The following is a 17,485-nucleotide window of genomic DNA, read 5'->3' on the forward strand; positions in this document are numbered from 1 at the left end:
CTGTTTTGTTTAGCAAATGAGGGACATGCAAAACAATAACCGCAGGCATCTGTCAGAAGGAGAGAGGTGCCTCTGTGTCTTCCAGACAGCCTTCAGGTGCTGAGAGCAGCAGCCCAGAAATACTATGATCGAGGGTGGATTTAAGTTTGGACACAGGATGCATCTTTCTCTTCCTAATGAAGACAGAGCCACGGGACACCTGCGGGAAGCGAGGTGTTTTCCCAGCTAGCACGGCATTATGCTGAAGCTTATCTTCAGGTTGTATTAACCTCCACAGAGTGGAATCCTAGAGAAAGCAAAACCCTGGAGTTTTCACGTTGTGTTGGCAACGGTTAGGGAAGGCCTAAAAGGAACTGAGGGGAAGGACAGGGAAGAATTAGGCTCTAGCTGGGTACAGGTTGTATTGGAAAAAAAAAATTACTTACTAAGTCCAGTTGCTTCCTGCCCTAGACCTCACAAGAAAGTGTTTTCAGTGAAAAAAAAAAAAAAATAAGAGCAGAGACCTCATAGCAGGTCGTTCCCCCAGGGCTGTGCAGTGGTAGGTGATGGGCACACACCAGCAGGTTAGTTCTAGCCCATCAGCACGGCACACAAGGGGAAACCTGAAGGCATTAGACAGTCTCCCAGAAATAGCTGCATACGCACGTTTCCTGGCGTAGGGCAAACGTTCCTGCCTGCCATTAAGGGCCTAACCTGGGAACAGAGAGGGAGCTTGACCTGCAAAGCTGCTACAGAATAAAAAACGTACACCACAAACAATTTTTTATCACTTATTCTGCTCACAAAGCAGAGATGTTTTTCCACTTTTCCCCTGGAATAGCACGTCCACACAGAGGAGACAACCCAGAACAGCCACACCAAAATTATTCAAGGATAGTTAAATCAGTCGATTGCCTCTGTGCTGGATGAGACCTAAGAAAACACAGATCCCTGCAGAGTTCCTGACCCACCATCTTTCAACTAACAGCCACCATGGACACACACTGATCTTAAGGTTGCAACCCTGAACTGAGACTTGAGATCTGCCACGTTTCCTGCACAACCTCGGGCAAGACCCGAGCGCTGGATTTCTGAAGTTGTTCAGCACACTATGAAGCTCACAGAAAGCTTCACTCCATCTGCGAGGGGAGGATAATAATTCCCCCTCTCCCCTTCATTTCACTTGTTTATTTCAACGGTAAGATAGTCAGGAGTGGCACTGCCCCTCCTTATCTTCTACATACAGCACCTCACACAATGGAGCCTTGATCTCAGCTGGAACGCCTAAAGTGCTACTGCGATACTAATAACGAGGGATAGAAACTTAATTCAGCAAAGCAACCTAATTCTGTAACTGGCTTAGAAAGAAATCCTCCAAGTGTGCACAGCGAGACCCCCACGTCAAAACCGCTAAACCACCAAATGAGTGGAGAAATAAAGGAAGCAGAAACAGAGAGGGTAAACCAGACATGAGCATTTCCACTGGTGAATAACATTCCAAGGAGGGAGACAGAGCTGGATATGGATGCTACGAACCTCCCACTTGACGCCCTCATTTTAAAGGCGCTGCTTCAATACAAGCATTTTTCAATCTGGTCCTTCGGCCGATTTTGACCTGCTGGCCCAAGGGTGATCTGTGTTCACCATACCAGATGGCGAGGCGGGCAGAGAGCAAAGAGTCCCCAGGAATGGGGAAATCTGAGGCTGGGGAGGAGCTGAGCATGCACTGGGCTCAGCTTTGGTCTGATAAGTTTATCAAGCACTGCCAGCTGCTAACTGTCAGCCGGTGAAGCGAGCCTGTTAGGGAGGAGGAACAGCTCCCAGGGCAAGATAGGACAGCCCATGCCTTATCGGAGTGCCTGAGCCAAAGAGGGAACTGGAGAGTGAGCACTTTCCAACCACTTCATCTGAACAACAGACAGATTGGCAGGAAAGGCCTGTCAGCCCTTCGCTTCTGCCACCCAGGCATCAACGGGGAGCCCCCATCCATGCAAATAACCCTGGTAAGCGCAGCATGAGAGTTGCAAATGTGTATTTGGGCCTGAGGGAATGCACCGGGTAGGTTTTCTTAGGAACACTGCCCAGCAGGGAGTCAGATTTACAGCACGCAATTCGGATGCTTACTGAGCAAGCTGCTCCTGTTCAGTGCCCAGAGCAGCAGCTCTCCCCCATGCTGCCTTCCCTAGGTTTGGGAGGGGAATCCAGCATTTCAAAATAACACTAGTCACTAAGTTTTGGTGTACAGATAATTGCTATGTTTTCCCTTTACTGTGTCTGAAAAACAGTTAAAAAACCCAACCCCTACGTGAATAGAAGAGGAAAAACCTGACCGTTCCCATCTGAGCTGGGATAGGCCAGCAAATACCCCTCCACACTTACTCCTAGGGCAGCAATAACCAAATCAATACAGCTAAAGATCACAGCAGAAAGACTCTCCTACAGTTGGATGAGCTCCCTTGGACAAGCACAGCCCGTGCAAGCTCCCTGTCTGTATACCTCAGCCATGACAGAGGGAGGGTAGTAAGATTCCCGCATGGCACATCCTCTGCTTGGTTTCCCTGCTGAGGCTGTGCCGTGCAGGATAGGACCGGCGTCAGATCAGCAGCTTCAACATACTTCATTTAGTACTAGACCATACAGACAGCTGTCGTTCTGCACCCGGCCCACCTTTGGGTCTTTGGCTGGGTTCAAGCTGGTGACTTGGGTCCTGCCTATATCGGAGGATTTTACTGAGAGCTGGCCCCCGTGCAAGCCCTGACCCTGCGCTGGGAGGATGTGTTCACACTTGGCTGCCTGGATGCAAGTGCTGTCCCAAGCCCTCCATGGGATACGAGGCAGGAAACCTTCTGCATCAGTGATGTAGGCCAGGATACCTCCAATGTGAACTAGTCACTCAAAGGCTCCCTTTCTGGTAAGTAACATATCTAGGGAGTGATTTACCTCTTCCTGAAGCACATATCTAAGACAGGACAGAAGTCATGCCTTCAACACACCTACTTCTCCCACTGAAGAGAAAGGGAGCCTAGTATCTGTAGGCATCTAAAGTTACATGAGATGAGTCACACCCCTGTGGTTTCTGCACCACTCTCAGGCCAAATTTCTCACACCTGTTTCTGCTCCAACCCATAATCTACTCTTCTCCAGGCCACAAGCAACCTCCAAGCCATTTAATTCCTCCGTGCATCAAGGGCTCCTAAGCAAGTTCTAAGTACAACAGCCACATTCAGCACTGGCCAACACAATTCTGAGGTTCAAGGCTTTGTCATGAAGAATGAGGAGTTAAAAAACCCTACCCCATTGATTCTGCCTTCCTTTTGAATAATTTTAAAGCAACGGGACTTTATCTTACATCCCAGACCCTTCTATATTAGGAGCTTCGGTGGGATTTTTGGCAGTGGTCAAGCCTGCTGGTTTCTTCTCTTTAAAAATTAGAAGTTATCTCTTGTCTCAGTTGGGGAAGGGGAAGTCAGAGATGATGGAGCATTCCTGTTCTTGAAAGGGCCCCATCCTGAGAGTGTGAACATGGTGAACCAGTGTGTCAGTCAGACTTCTCTGCCCCAGCTCCTTATTTATATCCAGCCTGTAATAGCTTGACTGTAAATCAATCAGGCTCAGTGGACACCCAGGTGTGACAGCACCTGGAAAAGGGAGTCCAGGAACTGCAGCTGCATTTTCTGATATCGTAGCATGGTGGAGAATGCTAAATATGAGGCTCAAAGAGGAAGGACTGTATTCCCGGCTTTGCCGTCATCAGCTGATCTGAGCCAGTCACTATCCCTCCCTCCATCTCATGGTTCCCACCTGCAAAGTCAGGATAACATGGACATGCTCCGAGATCTACAGATAAGAGCAAGGTAGAATTGCTGCACATGCACAGTAATCTTACACTGGAACAGCACGCAGCATTGTGAAAAATCCCACAGAAAATGCATAAAGCATCAAAGCAAAGTCTCTGCATTGTGATCTGCCAACCTGATATGCATTTTTCTCTTTAAAATATTTGCCAAAATTTGAGTAGGATAACTAGAAATGGAACTCGGGTCACCTGGACTTCCAGTCTTGTTGCTTAACCAACTTTCTATCTTACCTCCTTGAAGTATAACTTTTAAGTAGAACATCCCAAGTTAAAACTCTTCTTAGGAAAAGTATCATATACTATTGGTGAGATTTTATTTCTGATTTCTGGAAGATACTTATAAAAAATGTGCACAAAACTAATTTTCTAGTGCCTTACATTAAGGGCAGAGCTGACAGAGCATGAGAAGGTCTTTGGTTTCAGAGTGAGCGCACATGGGACAGTTTAGGTTTGCCATCTTAACTGGAATTTAAGGAAACGATTAGCTAGAAAGTCAGAGAGCCATGTCTGTGTGCCTGCTGCATAGCGTCACAACAGTGGTGTGGGAAGACTCAAATATCATTGATACTTTGCATTTAAATAGCACATTCTGCCTAAAGATTTCAAAATGCTCCACAAAGATGGAAACATCTTATCCCTGTTTTACTGCAAGGAAACCAAGAGCCAGGGAGAGAGAAAGTAACTCAAGGTCATACAGAGAATGAGTGAAAGACCCAAGAAGTCAACCAAGGCATTTTAGCTCCCAGCTCTTATTTTGATCATTAGGCAGTGGGAAAAATTCAGACCTGTTGTGATGAAAACAGCTGCATAAGTTGTACCAGTGGAATTTGGTGTATCCTCTCCAAATAAACAGGCACATGAATGCCTTGGAGCCCTGGCACATCTTTACTCACACTACACCTTGCTACTGCATGTCTGGAAGCAGCCACTACATACCATGACCTATTTCAAGCCAAATCCCTATTTTCTTAACTATGCATTAAGAAAAGTGGGCATAATATACAACAGTTGGCAGGATTTAGCCCCTAGTCTGCAAGTTCTCTCACAGCATCATTATAAATTTTGCAGGAGATACAACACAAACCTTGTGGTTGTCAGGATCAATAATTTACATTTTTGGGGCACCACCTCCTTGGCCCCACTTCCTCAATCCCAAAGTCCCCAGCAATCTTAGCTCGGAAGGGAATGTGACTCAGGCCTTCAGCTGAAGGGCTGTCATCTGCAAACCCTGAAGACTGGATGTGGCCGTGGCTTTATCACAGGCCACCAGCTGCCTCTAGAGCTCTTGCCTCCTCCCCAATGATTCAGCAAATCTTCTTTGAGGAGAAAAACAAGCACGCAAGTGAACAAATCACAATGTCAGATTACAAAGATGAGCGGGGAAAAACTGCGGCTCAAAGGAGGGAGATAAAAGCTGGTGAAGTCGCACAATCCAAGGACTGAAAGTCCTGGCAAAGACTTGTTTTTGGAGGAGGGGCAATAATAATGTGAAAAATAAGGCTGTAATTTGGAGTCTTTACACCATGAAACATTGCTAGCAATAAAAGAGAACACAATGTGGAAGGAAATGAAGCATATTCTGCCCTCCGCTATCTGGGCATTGCACGGGGCTGATAGGGATTTTTACGGGTGTAGCCGAGAGCTGAATAGTCCATTCTGGTTTACACTGGAACAAAGTTCCACCAAGCAATCTAGTTCCAGAAGGAGTTTCTCCTCTCCATAACCAAGATTTTCAATAGTTTGGAAGCCCATTATCAGACATTTTGAACATCACAGTTCCTGAAAAAGGTTCTGTGTCATTTAGTATCTAAGGCATGGCAGAGGGCAGTTAGAAATAATGTTTTAACTTCTGACAGTTTTAGCCACTGTATCATATTTATATATTATAGCCCTTTTCCATAAACATTTTCTTTCCTGCTGTAACTCCTGAGGTGGAGCACAGCACCAGGTTAACAGCTCATGGTATACAGTCTATAGAATAGAAAGTAAAGAAGAAACTCCAGCCAGACCTTAGCTAGGAGAGGTAGTATTTCCCCTAATGGCATTCAGCACAGACACTCCAGTCAGAGCCCAGTCTTCCAAGAATACCATGAAATCCTGATGAAAATAAGAATGTCTGCAATTTATGGAGAGCTCATGCTGAGTTTGCAGAATCTCTCAGCCCAGTGGGTCCTCTGATATCTGTGAGACAGAGATACAGCCTTCCGCTAGATTAAATGCGACACAAAAAATAAGCACAAAAAAGAGGAGCTCGGGAACTGTGTGTACGCATATTGTGGATAGATAAACTGCAGCTCATATTTTGGTCTCTTACTGCTTTTACACTCTTCCTGATTTACCTCACTAACCAGCACAGAGATCAATGTTTTGACACTAAAGTACGGCTAAGCAGGACTGACTTACCTTGCTGTGGGTTTGTACAGTCTCTGTGAATATTTATGTATTCACCTCACCAACAACTTACAGCTCACAAAACCTCCTTGCCCTGTCTCCAAAGGCTCTCAGAGGGAGCAGGGTTTTGCTGTACGTACTTACAGTGCCTACCGCTCTTCCCTAGGAAAGACAAAGGGAGAAGCAACCGCAGCACAAGCCAGAGGACCTCCTCTCAAGCTCACCCAGGGAGTTAATACCGCCTAAACCATGTGGGAATAACACCATGGTGGTCTCCTTTTAAAGCATTTCCCTGTGCAGTGCTGCCACCTGCTCTCACACGTTTGGGGGTTTCCTCTCAAGTCTAACAATAATCAGGTGTGATCTTAGAGCTAGAGTGCCAGAGCCAAGGGAATTACCGTTTTCACGCTGAAAATGGGGTACTACTGCACCCTACAGGCTGAAAACGGCGAATATATAATTTTTTTTTTTTTAATCACAATTTCTAAGCCAGGCTCATCACTTTGGGGAGGGAGGCTGGCTCATGACTAGCATGTACTTGGGGCTGGTGGTTCTGCTTCTGCCCCATCCTGGAGCTCTCACGGAATGAACACACCCGTTGCCCACCCTGCTGGGACGAGCAGGAGGAACAGCAGCGGCTGTAACGCTAACACACAAACACGCACACATGCCACCAACCCTGACTCAAGGACTCCATGGCGGTGGGGGGAGTGGGGCTCAGCTGTGCTGGAGCTGTCCCGCACGCCCCGGCTGCTGTGCGCAGGGTACCCACGGAAAGGGGGAGCTCAGGGACGGAGGGAGGGTGGTTGCGTGGGGCGGAGATGGGATGGAGGCCTTCACCTGTTTAAGCTGCTGCCTTGTTCTGTTTTATCCCTCTTGATTTGGCACAACAGAGGCAGGCACGCTTGAAAAACTGCCTGGACAGCAGAAACCTCGGCAAAAGTCCGCTTGAGGACTTGCCAGGTGAGGGGACCTGGTGGTCCGGTGAAGGTGACTGCCTCCCCCAGCACGCTACGCGCAGTGTGGGATGCAGTGAGCCTGGCTTTCTGCCTGCTTCCAGTGGGCTGGAGCCGAGGGGGGAGTGTGCCGGAGTCGATGCCATATGTTCCTGTGACCGCACTCGCCGGACCTGCTCCCTCCTGGCCCCCGGCTGGTTTTGCCAGAAGAACAATCTGCGAGATCTCCCACGAGAAACATCTTTCGTTTTCTCACCGTAGTCCTTCATCGGCGCTTAAAAAACAAAAAATTATCTTAACTGCATTTCCATCTTGCCCTGTCCCTGTACCCTACTGAGCTGCAGTAATTGCAGTAGAGCAAATGCAGAAGGTGAAGCCTTTTCTGCTGCAAATACATTTCATACAAATCAGCAGCCAACTGCCTGAGGGTTTTCTGCCAGACAGTACAGGGGACCTCGGTCACTGTGCAACTGGATGTAGCTTTGCAGGGTTTTTCCCATTCAAAATGTCTTTCCTCAATGGTGTCACGGTATGTGATTCCAAAATCCCTAGGGAGGTGGGCCCAAAGGCCCAAAGGTAAACCAACCCATTGCTCACACGGCTGAGTCCCTTCTCTCCCGGAATCTGGAGCGCAAACTTCCATTTTCGCATGTTCCCGTGACAGCTCCGAGTCCGTGTGTGCCACGGGCAGAAACCAAACCCGATCCTTTCCCTCTTTCTTAGGGAGGGATACAACAATCCCCAGGTGTCTGGTGAGAACCTGATTGGCCTCAGCAGGGCCCGTCGCCCGCACAACGCTATCTTTGTGAACTTTGATGATGAAGAAATCCCAACTAAACCCCTGGATGCTGCTGTACAGACCTGGAAGAAAGTGTGCACCAATCCTGTGGACAAAAAGGTGGAGGAAGAGCTGAGAAAGGTACGTGCCTTACTCCTGAGCTGGGCTGAGCACTATACTGTGGCATGCAGACCTCGCCAAAAATTGTTGTCGTTGTAAGTACTGCTGGCTTCTCTGAAGCTTTTGTGATTGTCTTTCCTATTTAACCTTGTTAATGAGTGAGATATGGGCCTGTGTAATTAGGCCAGGAACCCAAATCCAGGCTTTTGGGTTCCACTCCAGTTCGATATCAGCTGTCCTTTGTGCCCTTAGCAAAACAAGCATTTGCTTTTTCTGTTCTCTAATCTATCAAATGAGAAGGGCTGTACTGGCATATTCTGCCAGGGATACAGGAATATTTGGTGTCCTGAACAGCTGCAGCTCCCCTTGAAATGATGGATGGGATAAAAATTTGTCAAGGCATGACAATGTCACGTCAGGAAAGGGAGTGAGCAGCACATATCTGAAATGCCACCCAGGGCTCTGAAATTGTCTTCCTCAGAGTTGCCCGTGTTCTGAAAATGAACTTTGCACTTTGCCTTCTGCAGAGCTCTCCAGCCCTTTTGGAGAGTAGACTGGCTGCTGGACAGACATTGTCTGTTTTTCTGAGGATAACAACGGCCAAATCCGAAGTCCGACTGATATAACAAGTCTCAGTAGACACCACTGAGACCGCTGTGTTCAGTTCCATGGTTGTTTCTGTATTATTTTAGCTCTTTGAGGTCCGTCCTGTCTGGTCTCGGAATGCAGTAAAAGCCAATATCAGCGTCCACCCGGACAAGCTGAAACTTCTCTTGCCGTATTTGGCCTATTACATGGTAAGTCTGTATATCTGCCCCCGTGCCTGTCCGAGGCTGCTAGGAGGCAGAGCAAGGGAGCATCACCTGGGTGTTCCTTGTTCTCCACATCTTGTGCAGGACGCTAGGTCTCAGACCCTGGGACGTAGGGTTCCCATGCTCTGATTTTGCAGAGGGCAAGTTGAGGGAAAGGACTTTCTGACGTCATCTAGTAAGTCCATGGCAGAGCTGGCATCCAGGCATTACCGTCAGATCGCATCTCCCCCTCTTTCCAGGTTAAAGGGTTTTGTTGGTCTGATAGCTCTCCTCTCCCCACCTCGCTAAAGTCAGCATATCCCGAAGACCACCCTGCCCTTCACGCACCCGTCCAGTTCCTCTGTTACTGAGCTAGGGATATTCTGCAGGGTGCTTGCTCTCCGTTCATTATTGGTTTTCTTTTTTCACCTCTAGGTTACCCCCTAATGATATGCCCGTGAAAGCAAAACGCAGCACGTATAACTACAGTCTGCCCATCACTGTCAAGAAGCCAGGTATGCTGTGCCAGCAGAACGGCTTTCTTTGGTTAAACAAGCAGCGAAGATGGCAAAGAGCAGCTGGCATATGAGTCTGGAGAGGATGAGGATGACGAAGAGGAGGAGGAAGAGGACTTCAAGCCTTCTGATGGGAGTGAAAATGAAATGGAGACAGAAATTCTGGACTACGTTTGAACTCGGCGAGCAGTCTGGCTGCCGTTGGACAGAATCGTCTCTGCTCTTGTTCCTCGAGTGCTGAGGGTTCGGCCACCATGCCCAGGATGTGGGAAGGCAGAACTTGCACTAAGATGCCGATGACCTGTCTGCACTGACTGCTCTGCCTGCTCTGCCTGCTGACGGGCGTCGTTCTGGATGTTTGGGAGCCAGTGCCTACATTTTTGTAATTGCTGGCTAATAAGCCCTCAAGCAAGCTCAACAAACTCCCAGGAAAGAGCCCAGAATCCAAACCAGCTGGTAATAAGCCAGAAAAGAGGAGAAGCTGCACTCCCAAACCTCTCCATGTGTGGGAAGTGCACCTTGGCCAGGTTGGTGGCCATGTGGAAAACAGAAGAGGTGCCTGGGGAGGTGCTGGGGGAGCACTCTAGTGCTACTGGAGTCCCGAAGGCAGGTGCTGCCCTTCTGCTTGTCTAAGGGGAATGAAAATACTGTGCCGTGCCTTCAGCATCGAGCCTCGCTGGTGATCTTGTGGAAATAAAGCCAGCAGGAAAACACACTTTCTGGCAGTGAATAACTCCCCTCTGCGCGATGTCGTGTATGTTGTCCTCCCTAGCTGATGCACTTCTCAATTCCGTTTTGACTTCCCCAGTGGTTAGCAAGGACGGAAGGAAGCAGGCAATGGGGCAGAGCTTCAGGTCCACAGAGGCTGGCCACTCATTAGTCTGCCATTGCTGGCTGCCTTGTTACCACCCAGTCACAGAAATTAAGGATCTGCTGGCATTTTCCGGGTGTTGTGCATTCCCCAGTGTGTTACGAGTGCAAGGTTTCTCGTTAGTTGCCGATCATATGCTCTAACGCATGGTTTAATGTGATTTCAGCCTCCTGCGCTTGTGTGAGGCTTCTCAAGGCTTCAGCATTTTTCACGTTCTCTGGAGTTTTGTTAGACGGAGATATTTCCTTGGGTTTGGCCTCCGGACCACAAAAGCAACATCTGCAGGGCTCTCACACAGTGACACCCGTCTACCTCAGCCATGGTTTGGCCTTGGCCTACTGAAGGACAAATGTGTAGAGCCTCCCCTGGTTTACCTTAGAGCCAAGACTGGGTCACGGCATTGACACGCAGCTATATATATGTACGCCTCCATTTGGGGAATGGCCCCTCAGGTGTGCACTCACCATGGCTCACTGGGAGATCCTGTGCTTTGCCTTGTGCTCCTACCTCGGGGTAGCACGGGCTGCAACCGTAAGTAAAAAAGCACTTATGGCTTTGCAAGACATTTTGCCTGTTCCTGTCTGAATGAGCAAACTCCTGCGACGTCTGGTCTGGAGCCCCTGAAAGAGGGCCTGCAGACTGAGAGCCAAAGCAGGATGTTTTCCTGCCCTAAACATGGCAAAAGCTCTCGCCAACATTCTTCCAAAAGTTCCTGCACAGTTCTGTGTCAGGTCTGGCCTGGTTTACATCTTAAGGCTGAAGGTCCTCACCTTCTGCCGTTTTGTCTTTGGGAGTGCAGGGGAATTGCTGCTGCCTGTCTGCTCCAGAGGGCAGCCTGCAGGACATCTGCACAGGCACATCTCCAGTGGCAGCTACCCGTGGGCTTTCCACAAAGGTCCAAAGGGACGGCTGGGGAAGGCGGGCTGTGAGTGGGTCCATCTGGGAGACCGGGCAGGGCAAGGTGTGGGTGCTGGCAACGTGGGAAGCCAGAGGCATGAAGGACTGTGCAATGGATTTTCTCTTCTCAATGGTACCACATGTAGCTGGGTGTGGTGCACACCGAGGGCGGTTTTGTGGAAGGCGAGAATAAAAGACTGGGACTCTTTGGGGACTACATCGACATCTTCAGAGGGATCCCCTTTGCTGCCCCTCCAAAGACTCTGGAAGACCCCCAACCTCATCCTGGCTGGGATGGTAAGATCGAGCTTTTGAATGCCTTTGGTTTGGGGTTTTATTTTCACTTCTCTCTCTTTAGTCCATTCTTGACAAGCCAAAGATGTTGTTGCCTGCTTTCATCTACTAAGCAGCACCAAGAAAAAGCTCTTAGCCTCATGGTGAGTATGAGAGTCTGTGTCTAAGCGTTCCCAAGCAACTCAAGTAACCACATGAAGTAACGAAACCGAAGCATGGCACCTGTATCTCCCCTCCCCATGCCTCGGCTGTCCAGAGCTAGTTCACACAGGAAAGGGTCCCACTTTGTCACTCCCTCAGACTGGTCACAGTGGCTGGGGAGGGTTTTCTCCCTCTGCACCGGACTCACAGAGGAGAAGATGGATGGGCAGACAGCTTGCAACCAAAGGGTGGAGTTGATGCCTCTAACTAGGACCTGCTGTCTTCCCTCTCTCCTCTCAGGAACATTGCAGGCAAAAGAATTCAAAAATCGCTGCATGCAGATGACGCTTACACAAACTGATGTCCGTGGGAGCGAGGACTGTCTCTATCTGAACATCTGGATCCCTCAAGGGAAGAGACAGGGTATGTGCTTGGCAGAGACCTGGGGAGGAGATTCTCGGTTGCCTTTTGTGGACAAATTGCTCCGGAGCATCTCTCAGCAGCTATGTTCCCATAGTGGGCAACTGCAGGAGCACTGATTTTCAGAAGGAAAGGTGGGAGCCATGTTAACCAGTGTCCCTCAGCTGCAGCCTGTTGGGAGTTCCAGCCTCTTCTACAGAGCGTGGACTTTCTTGGCCATAGGCTATTGCAAAGCATCATGTCTGTTCACGCCCAGGTGGAGCGATGCTCAGCGAGTGGGTATGGGGATGGATGGGCAGCGCCTTCTAGCTATGTTGTGGCTCACACTGCTTTTCTTCCTCATCTGCCAGTCTCTACCAACATGCCAGTGATGATCTGGATCTACGGCGGCGCCTTCCTTGTAGGAGGGAGCCAGGGAGCCAACTTCCTCAATAACTATCTCTACGACGGCGAGGAGATCGCCGTGCGGGGCAACGTGATCGTGGTGACCGTCAACTACCGCCTGGGGCCCCTGGGCTTCCTGAGCACCGGAGATGCAAACTTGCCAGGTACCATAGCTGCTCCCTCTTCAGGGGACCCTGTCACGGGTGCCCAGCTTATCAGCTTTGCTGTGCCCTTCCTCAATGGTGGGTGCTCTCTGTTGCTCAGGGAACTATGGGCTGAAGGACCAGCACATGGCTATTGCCTGGGTGAAGAGGAATATCAAGGCCTTTGGGGGTGACCCAGAAAACATCACCATCTTTGGGGAATCAGCCGGTGGTGCCAGTGTCTCCCTGCAGGTGTGTTTTCCTTGTCGGACCCCACCAGAGCCTCTTCTCTTCTCTGTAAACGGGAGAGATGGTCCCCTTGGTATTCTGCCACTTTCCTCCACACGTGCCACCTGATTAACATCCTCTTCTGCCCGGGGACAGCAACGCTCAGCCTCTTTGCTTTGTAGCCACTCCTCCTTCTTCAGTTTAATCAGCCCCACTGCTGCAGGCACATGTCCTCGCTTTCAGGACCTCTGGTGAAATAGCATTTACTCGCCGTGTCCCCCTACTCTGCTCCTCTTCTCACGATATCACCTTTTAACTTTAACTGCTGAGACTGTTAAATAGCACGAGAGCTGGCAGCTTCCCCGGGCCTGCTGCACAAGCTGTGAGGGGATCAGCCAGGTCTGGCAGGCGATGGTCTCTTCAGGATTTTGTACCTGAACCCCCCTTGTTTCTATTTTGCACCGCAGACGTTGACCCCAAAGAACAAGGGCCTGTTCAAGAGAGCCATCAGCCAGAGCGGCGTCGGTCTCTGCAGCTGGGCCATCCAGCAGAACCCTCTCGCCTGGGCTAAAAAGGTAATGTGCAAGTCTTGCCCGAGGGAATGGAAAAACCAAAAAAGGGATTCCCTAGAGAAGAGCATAACGAGCAAGGGATTTGGCAGGAGCCATGCTGCCAAACACAGAGCTTTGGAAACAAGCTGCTTTGAGATTAAAACCAACCACTCCTCTGCCTCTATGAAGCCGGTAATGAAGCCTGGCTTCGGAAGGTAATGCTCGGAGGTTTCTCTCTCTCTCCTCCCGCAGCTTGGACAAAAAGTGGGCTGCCCCACAGACAACACCACTGCCTTGGCCAACTGCCTGCGCATCTCCGACCCCAAAGCTGTGACGCTGGCCTACCACCTGCAGCTGATCAACCTGCCCTGTAAGTCCCCTGGACCGTGCTGTGGTCCCCCACCCACACAGGGCTCACCACGCCTTTGATGGGACGCTGGGGCGATTGCCAGGAGTGTTGAAGCTGTGTTTGTGTCCTTCAGAAAGGGGACAATAACGACAGATCTCGTAGTTGCCCTTCCGCAGGCAGGTGCACATTGCGCTAAATGAACGCTGTTCATCATGCAATGGGCAGCGGTGGCAGAGGAACTATCCAAGGGCCATGCCTTGGCCCCGAAACAGCTGTTTGGGCTTTCTGTTCTGTGAAAGCAGCCAGAGCAATTCCAGAACACAGCTTACAAACAAAAAAATAATTGACCACAACCCTGCTATTTTAATTTGAGTCGCTGGGTGGAGTGTAGGACTCTCACACCAGGTAGGGAACGCTTCTGCTTTTGCTGCCTGTGGGGATTTGTTTCCCAAGAAGACTCTCCTCCCTTTGCTCTCCTCATGCTCCTAGTAAATAGCCCCAGTATTTAGCCTTGCTCAGGACAGACAGTGGCCAAGCCACCGCTGTGCAGCTGCACTGGCCGGAGCCGGCTGTCCTGGCAATGAATGAGCGCAGCCAGATGGGATGGGGAGGAGTCTGCTCTTCCCTACCTTTGGCTGGCCTTTTTGGGAAGGGACCGGGTGGGGGGGAGGAATTTTTGATGTTACCTGCTGGTACTTGGCTGGCAGATCTCTTGCTCTTCTCCTCCACCTACAGGCATGAGGTTTACTGAACGTGATCCTGTGGTCACCCTGCTTCTGGGTGACAGCCTGCCCATGCTCATGTCACCGCCCAAGCTCTCATTCACCTCAGCCTATTCTTTCTACTGTTCCTTAAGTCATGGGATATGCCAGGCCACACTTCTGTCTTTTCTCAGCTCCTAACAGACTCTGGTTTTGTCTCCTGCTGCAGTTGCCGTGGTTCACACACTCGCCCTCGCTCCTGTCGTCGATGGAGACTTCCTCCCAGACATGCCAGAGAAACTCTTTGCCAACGCTGCTGACATTGACTACATTGCTGGGGTCAATAACATGGATGGACACATCTTTGCTGGCATTGATTTACCTGCTATCAACCGCCCACTTGTGAAAATCACTGCGTAAGTGAAGGATGCTCTTAAAACCCTTAACGGGAGGAACCTTATCTTTAATGTAGCCCCCAAACTCCAAGGACTTAGACCTGAGTGGACAGGGCGCTACCTTCAAAACAGGATGTCACTCCAAGCCAGGGTGCCTAGGGCGTATGTTGCCAAGTCCAGAGCCTTCAAGAGCAAGAACCAGCTAGTGGGGAAGCCTCCCCATACACCTTTAAGGTGCTCCTGAACTCAGCACCAGCGATAGGCTTGGCAGCCCTGATGCTCTCTGTCCAGAGCAGGTACATGCCAGACATGCTGGGTGCCCGCTCTGTAAGACTCCTCTTTGTGGACAAAAGGAGCTTGTGGCCAATTTGGCCCCAAGCTGTTCTGCTGAGAAAGCTGGGAAGCACATGCCTGCCATCTACGACCTGGAATGAAATCACTGGCTTTTACTCCACCAAACCGTTGCTAACCACAGGGTTGGATGTGAACGTCAACGGGAGCTGGGATCCATTTCCATGAGCCCTGCCCCACTTGAGGGTGCCGGTCTGTAATCAGCTGATACTACTTGTCTTTTCAGGGACGAGGTCTATAATTTGGTCAAAGGACTTACCGTGGACAGGGGCGAGCGTGGAGCCAACGTGACATACAATCTCTACACGCAAGTGTGGGGCAACAGCCCGGACCAGGAGGTCATGAAGAAGACAGTGGTGGACCTGGTTACTGACTACATCTTCCTGGTTCCCACACAGTGGGCACTGAATTTGCACCTGCGGAATGCCCGGTGAGCAGCTCAGCCTTGGCAGGAGCCCAAAGCCTGCCTGGGGGCCGAAACACTGCATTTCCAGCACAGGGGGCTGAGGAGTACGTTAAGAGGGCAGAACTTGAAGGAGGCAGGCTTTTTGGTACTGAGTACACACTTACACGTGGCTCGTACAAACACTGTTTCTCTAGTGCTGCAAGGGACTCATGCTAGAAATTTGTTTTAAATTCCCATTAAAACAAGTTTTTGCTTCTTAAAAACTTCAGACTTCATCCTGGCAATGTTTGATGCCACGAGACATGGCAGTTGGATGATATGAGGGTTAGGGTGAGAATCGGAAATGGGAGATAAAAATTACCAGATAGGAGGATGTTTTCTCCTGAGAGCACCTCTTAGATGCACGTGAGCATCTTCCAAGGCTGAATCTCTGGCTCTGCTGGTATTTGGAGCGTGGTTATGAATCTGCACCCCTTTCTCTGCTCTCCACTCGCAGCTGCTTAGCAGGTCTATTTTATTTCCCCAGGAACGGCAAGACATACAGCTACTTGTTCTCCCAGCCATCCCGAATGCCCATCTACCCAAGCTGGGTAGGGGCAGACCACGCTGATGACCTGCAGTACGTGTTTGGGAAACCCTTTGCCACCCCCCTGGGCTACCTGCCCAAGCACAGGACTGTCTCAAGCGCCATGATTGCTTACTGGACCAATTTTGCCAGGACAGGGTGAGTGATTCCGGTTCCACATTTGGGGCTTGCTGCAGCACTTCAACCTGCTGCTTTTGCCTATAAACTTCTCAGGAGCAGTTCCCAAAAGCGGGCTGTCCTCTGTCTGTACTTCAGTTGTGAGCCTGCCTCTATGTCTCCCAGGGGCGGGAGTTTGCTCTGGGTCCTCCTCATCCAGAGAACACCTGGGGACAGCAGAAGCATTTTTAGAACTTGTGAACTCTGCTTAAACTTAATGATGAGGTTTTTTTCAGAATCCTGGCGTTCAGACAGGAGTTAAGTCCCTGTCTGCAGCCCGAGACGATGCTAGCAGGGACCAAGGGAGGAGACTGTGCAGGTCGGCAAGTCGCTCCCAGCAGGCAGAATTGCTATTGCTTGTCCCAATGTCAAACTCTCTCTTTGCACTCACTTAAAGCCTCACTTAAGCAGACGGGGTCCCTGCCAAATGCCGCAAACCTTGCTGCATCCACAGGCTGCCCTGATAAAACTGAACTGCTATGTCTCCTTTTTCCCCAGCGATCCCAACAAAGGGAATTCCAAGGTGCCCGTTACCTGGCCGCCCTATACCAATAAGGCCAGTTACTACCTGGAAATCAACAACAAGATAAACCAGGACTCCGTGAAGCAGAATCTGAAAAGCCGGTACGTGAACTTCTGGAACTCGGTCTATCAGAGTCTGCCGCAGGTTTCCAACATCTCCCTGACCGAGGAACTGCTGTGGAACTAAGAAAAAACACCTTTTAAAGATAGACCCAATTCATTAAAGGCTTGCTTGTAACTGAGCGATTCCGGCTTCTTTCTGTCTTTGCTGTGACAGGATTTTCTCCCCAGCGTTAAGGTCAGGTAGGAAGCGACATCCAGTCCCTGGGCTCCCCTGACCCGTAGCACAGCAATGTCCCGGGGAAGCTGCCGACACCCGAGAGCCGCGGCTCGGCCTGCTCTGCCAGCCGTTTGGCTCAGGGTTTGTTCTTCCTCGTTGCCTGCGTGACCCCCGGCGGGACAGGCCCAATCCTGACCGGTCCTCTGGACATCCCCGCGTTACCGTCAACATCCAGGCTAATAAGAAGCAGCTCTTAGATAACTGCGGTTGTAATTTACGCGCGCAAACCAGTTGGTGAACTGTTGCCGTATGCGCACAGAAATCAGCTCAGAAACTCGAAGAGGGGAAAATAAACCCAAGGGGGAGGTTATTCCACACTGGTTTACAGGCACAAGGCCCTGCTTGGCAGAGGCCAGGCTGGGCC

General features: G+C 50.2%; 1 protein-coding gene across 1 annotated transcript; it reads left to right on the top strand.

Moving 5' to 3' along the window:
* The first annotated feature begins 1,846 nt into the window (after positions 1 to 1,846).
* Positions 1,847 to 17,023, top strand: CEL (carboxyl ester lipase). Its single transcript, XM_009286962.2, has 13 exons — positions 1,847 to 1,982; positions 7,906 to 8,101; positions 9,307 to 10,788; positions 11,301 to 11,451; positions 11,890 to 12,012; positions 12,360 to 12,557; positions 12,658 to 12,788; positions 13,232 to 13,339; positions 13,568 to 13,685; positions 14,595 to 14,781; positions 15,338 to 15,541; positions 16,044 to 16,241; positions 16,758 to 17,023. The coding sequence occupies exons 3-13, from the start codon at positions 10,723 to 10,725 to the stop codon at positions 16,966 to 16,968; spliced, it is 1,695 nt and encodes a 564-aa protein (XP_009285237.1). The 5' UTR covers positions 1,847 to 1,982; positions 7,906 to 8,101; positions 9,307 to 10,722; the 3' UTR covers positions 16,969 to 17,023.
* The last annotated feature ends 462 nt before the right edge of the window (positions 17,024 to 17,485 follow it).

Source organism: Aptenodytes forsteri, unplaced genomic scaffold (genome assembly GCF_000699145.1).
Source record: "Aptenodytes forsteri isolate BGI_AS27 unplaced genomic scaffold, ASM69914v1 Scaffold136, whole genome shotgun sequence".
In the NCBI taxonomy this organism is placed as follows: domain Eukaryota; kingdom Metazoa; phylum Chordata; class Aves; order Sphenisciformes; family Spheniscidae; genus Aptenodytes; species Aptenodytes forsteri.

Bases quoted from the DNA above. Each gene is read 5' to 3' on its own strand.
- CEL (XM_009286962.2), top strand. From the start codon at position 10,723: ATGGCTCACTGGGAGATCCTGTGCTTTGCCTTGTGCTCCTACCTCGGG. The intron at 13,686-14,594 runs GTAAGTCCCCTG...CTCCTGCTGCAG, and splicing joins GCAGCTGATCAACCTGCCCT to TTGCCGTGGTTCACACACTC. The intron at 15,542-16,043 runs GTGAGCAGCTCA...TTATTTCCCCAG, and splicing joins TTGCACCTGCGGAATGCCCG to GAACGGCAAGACATACAGCT.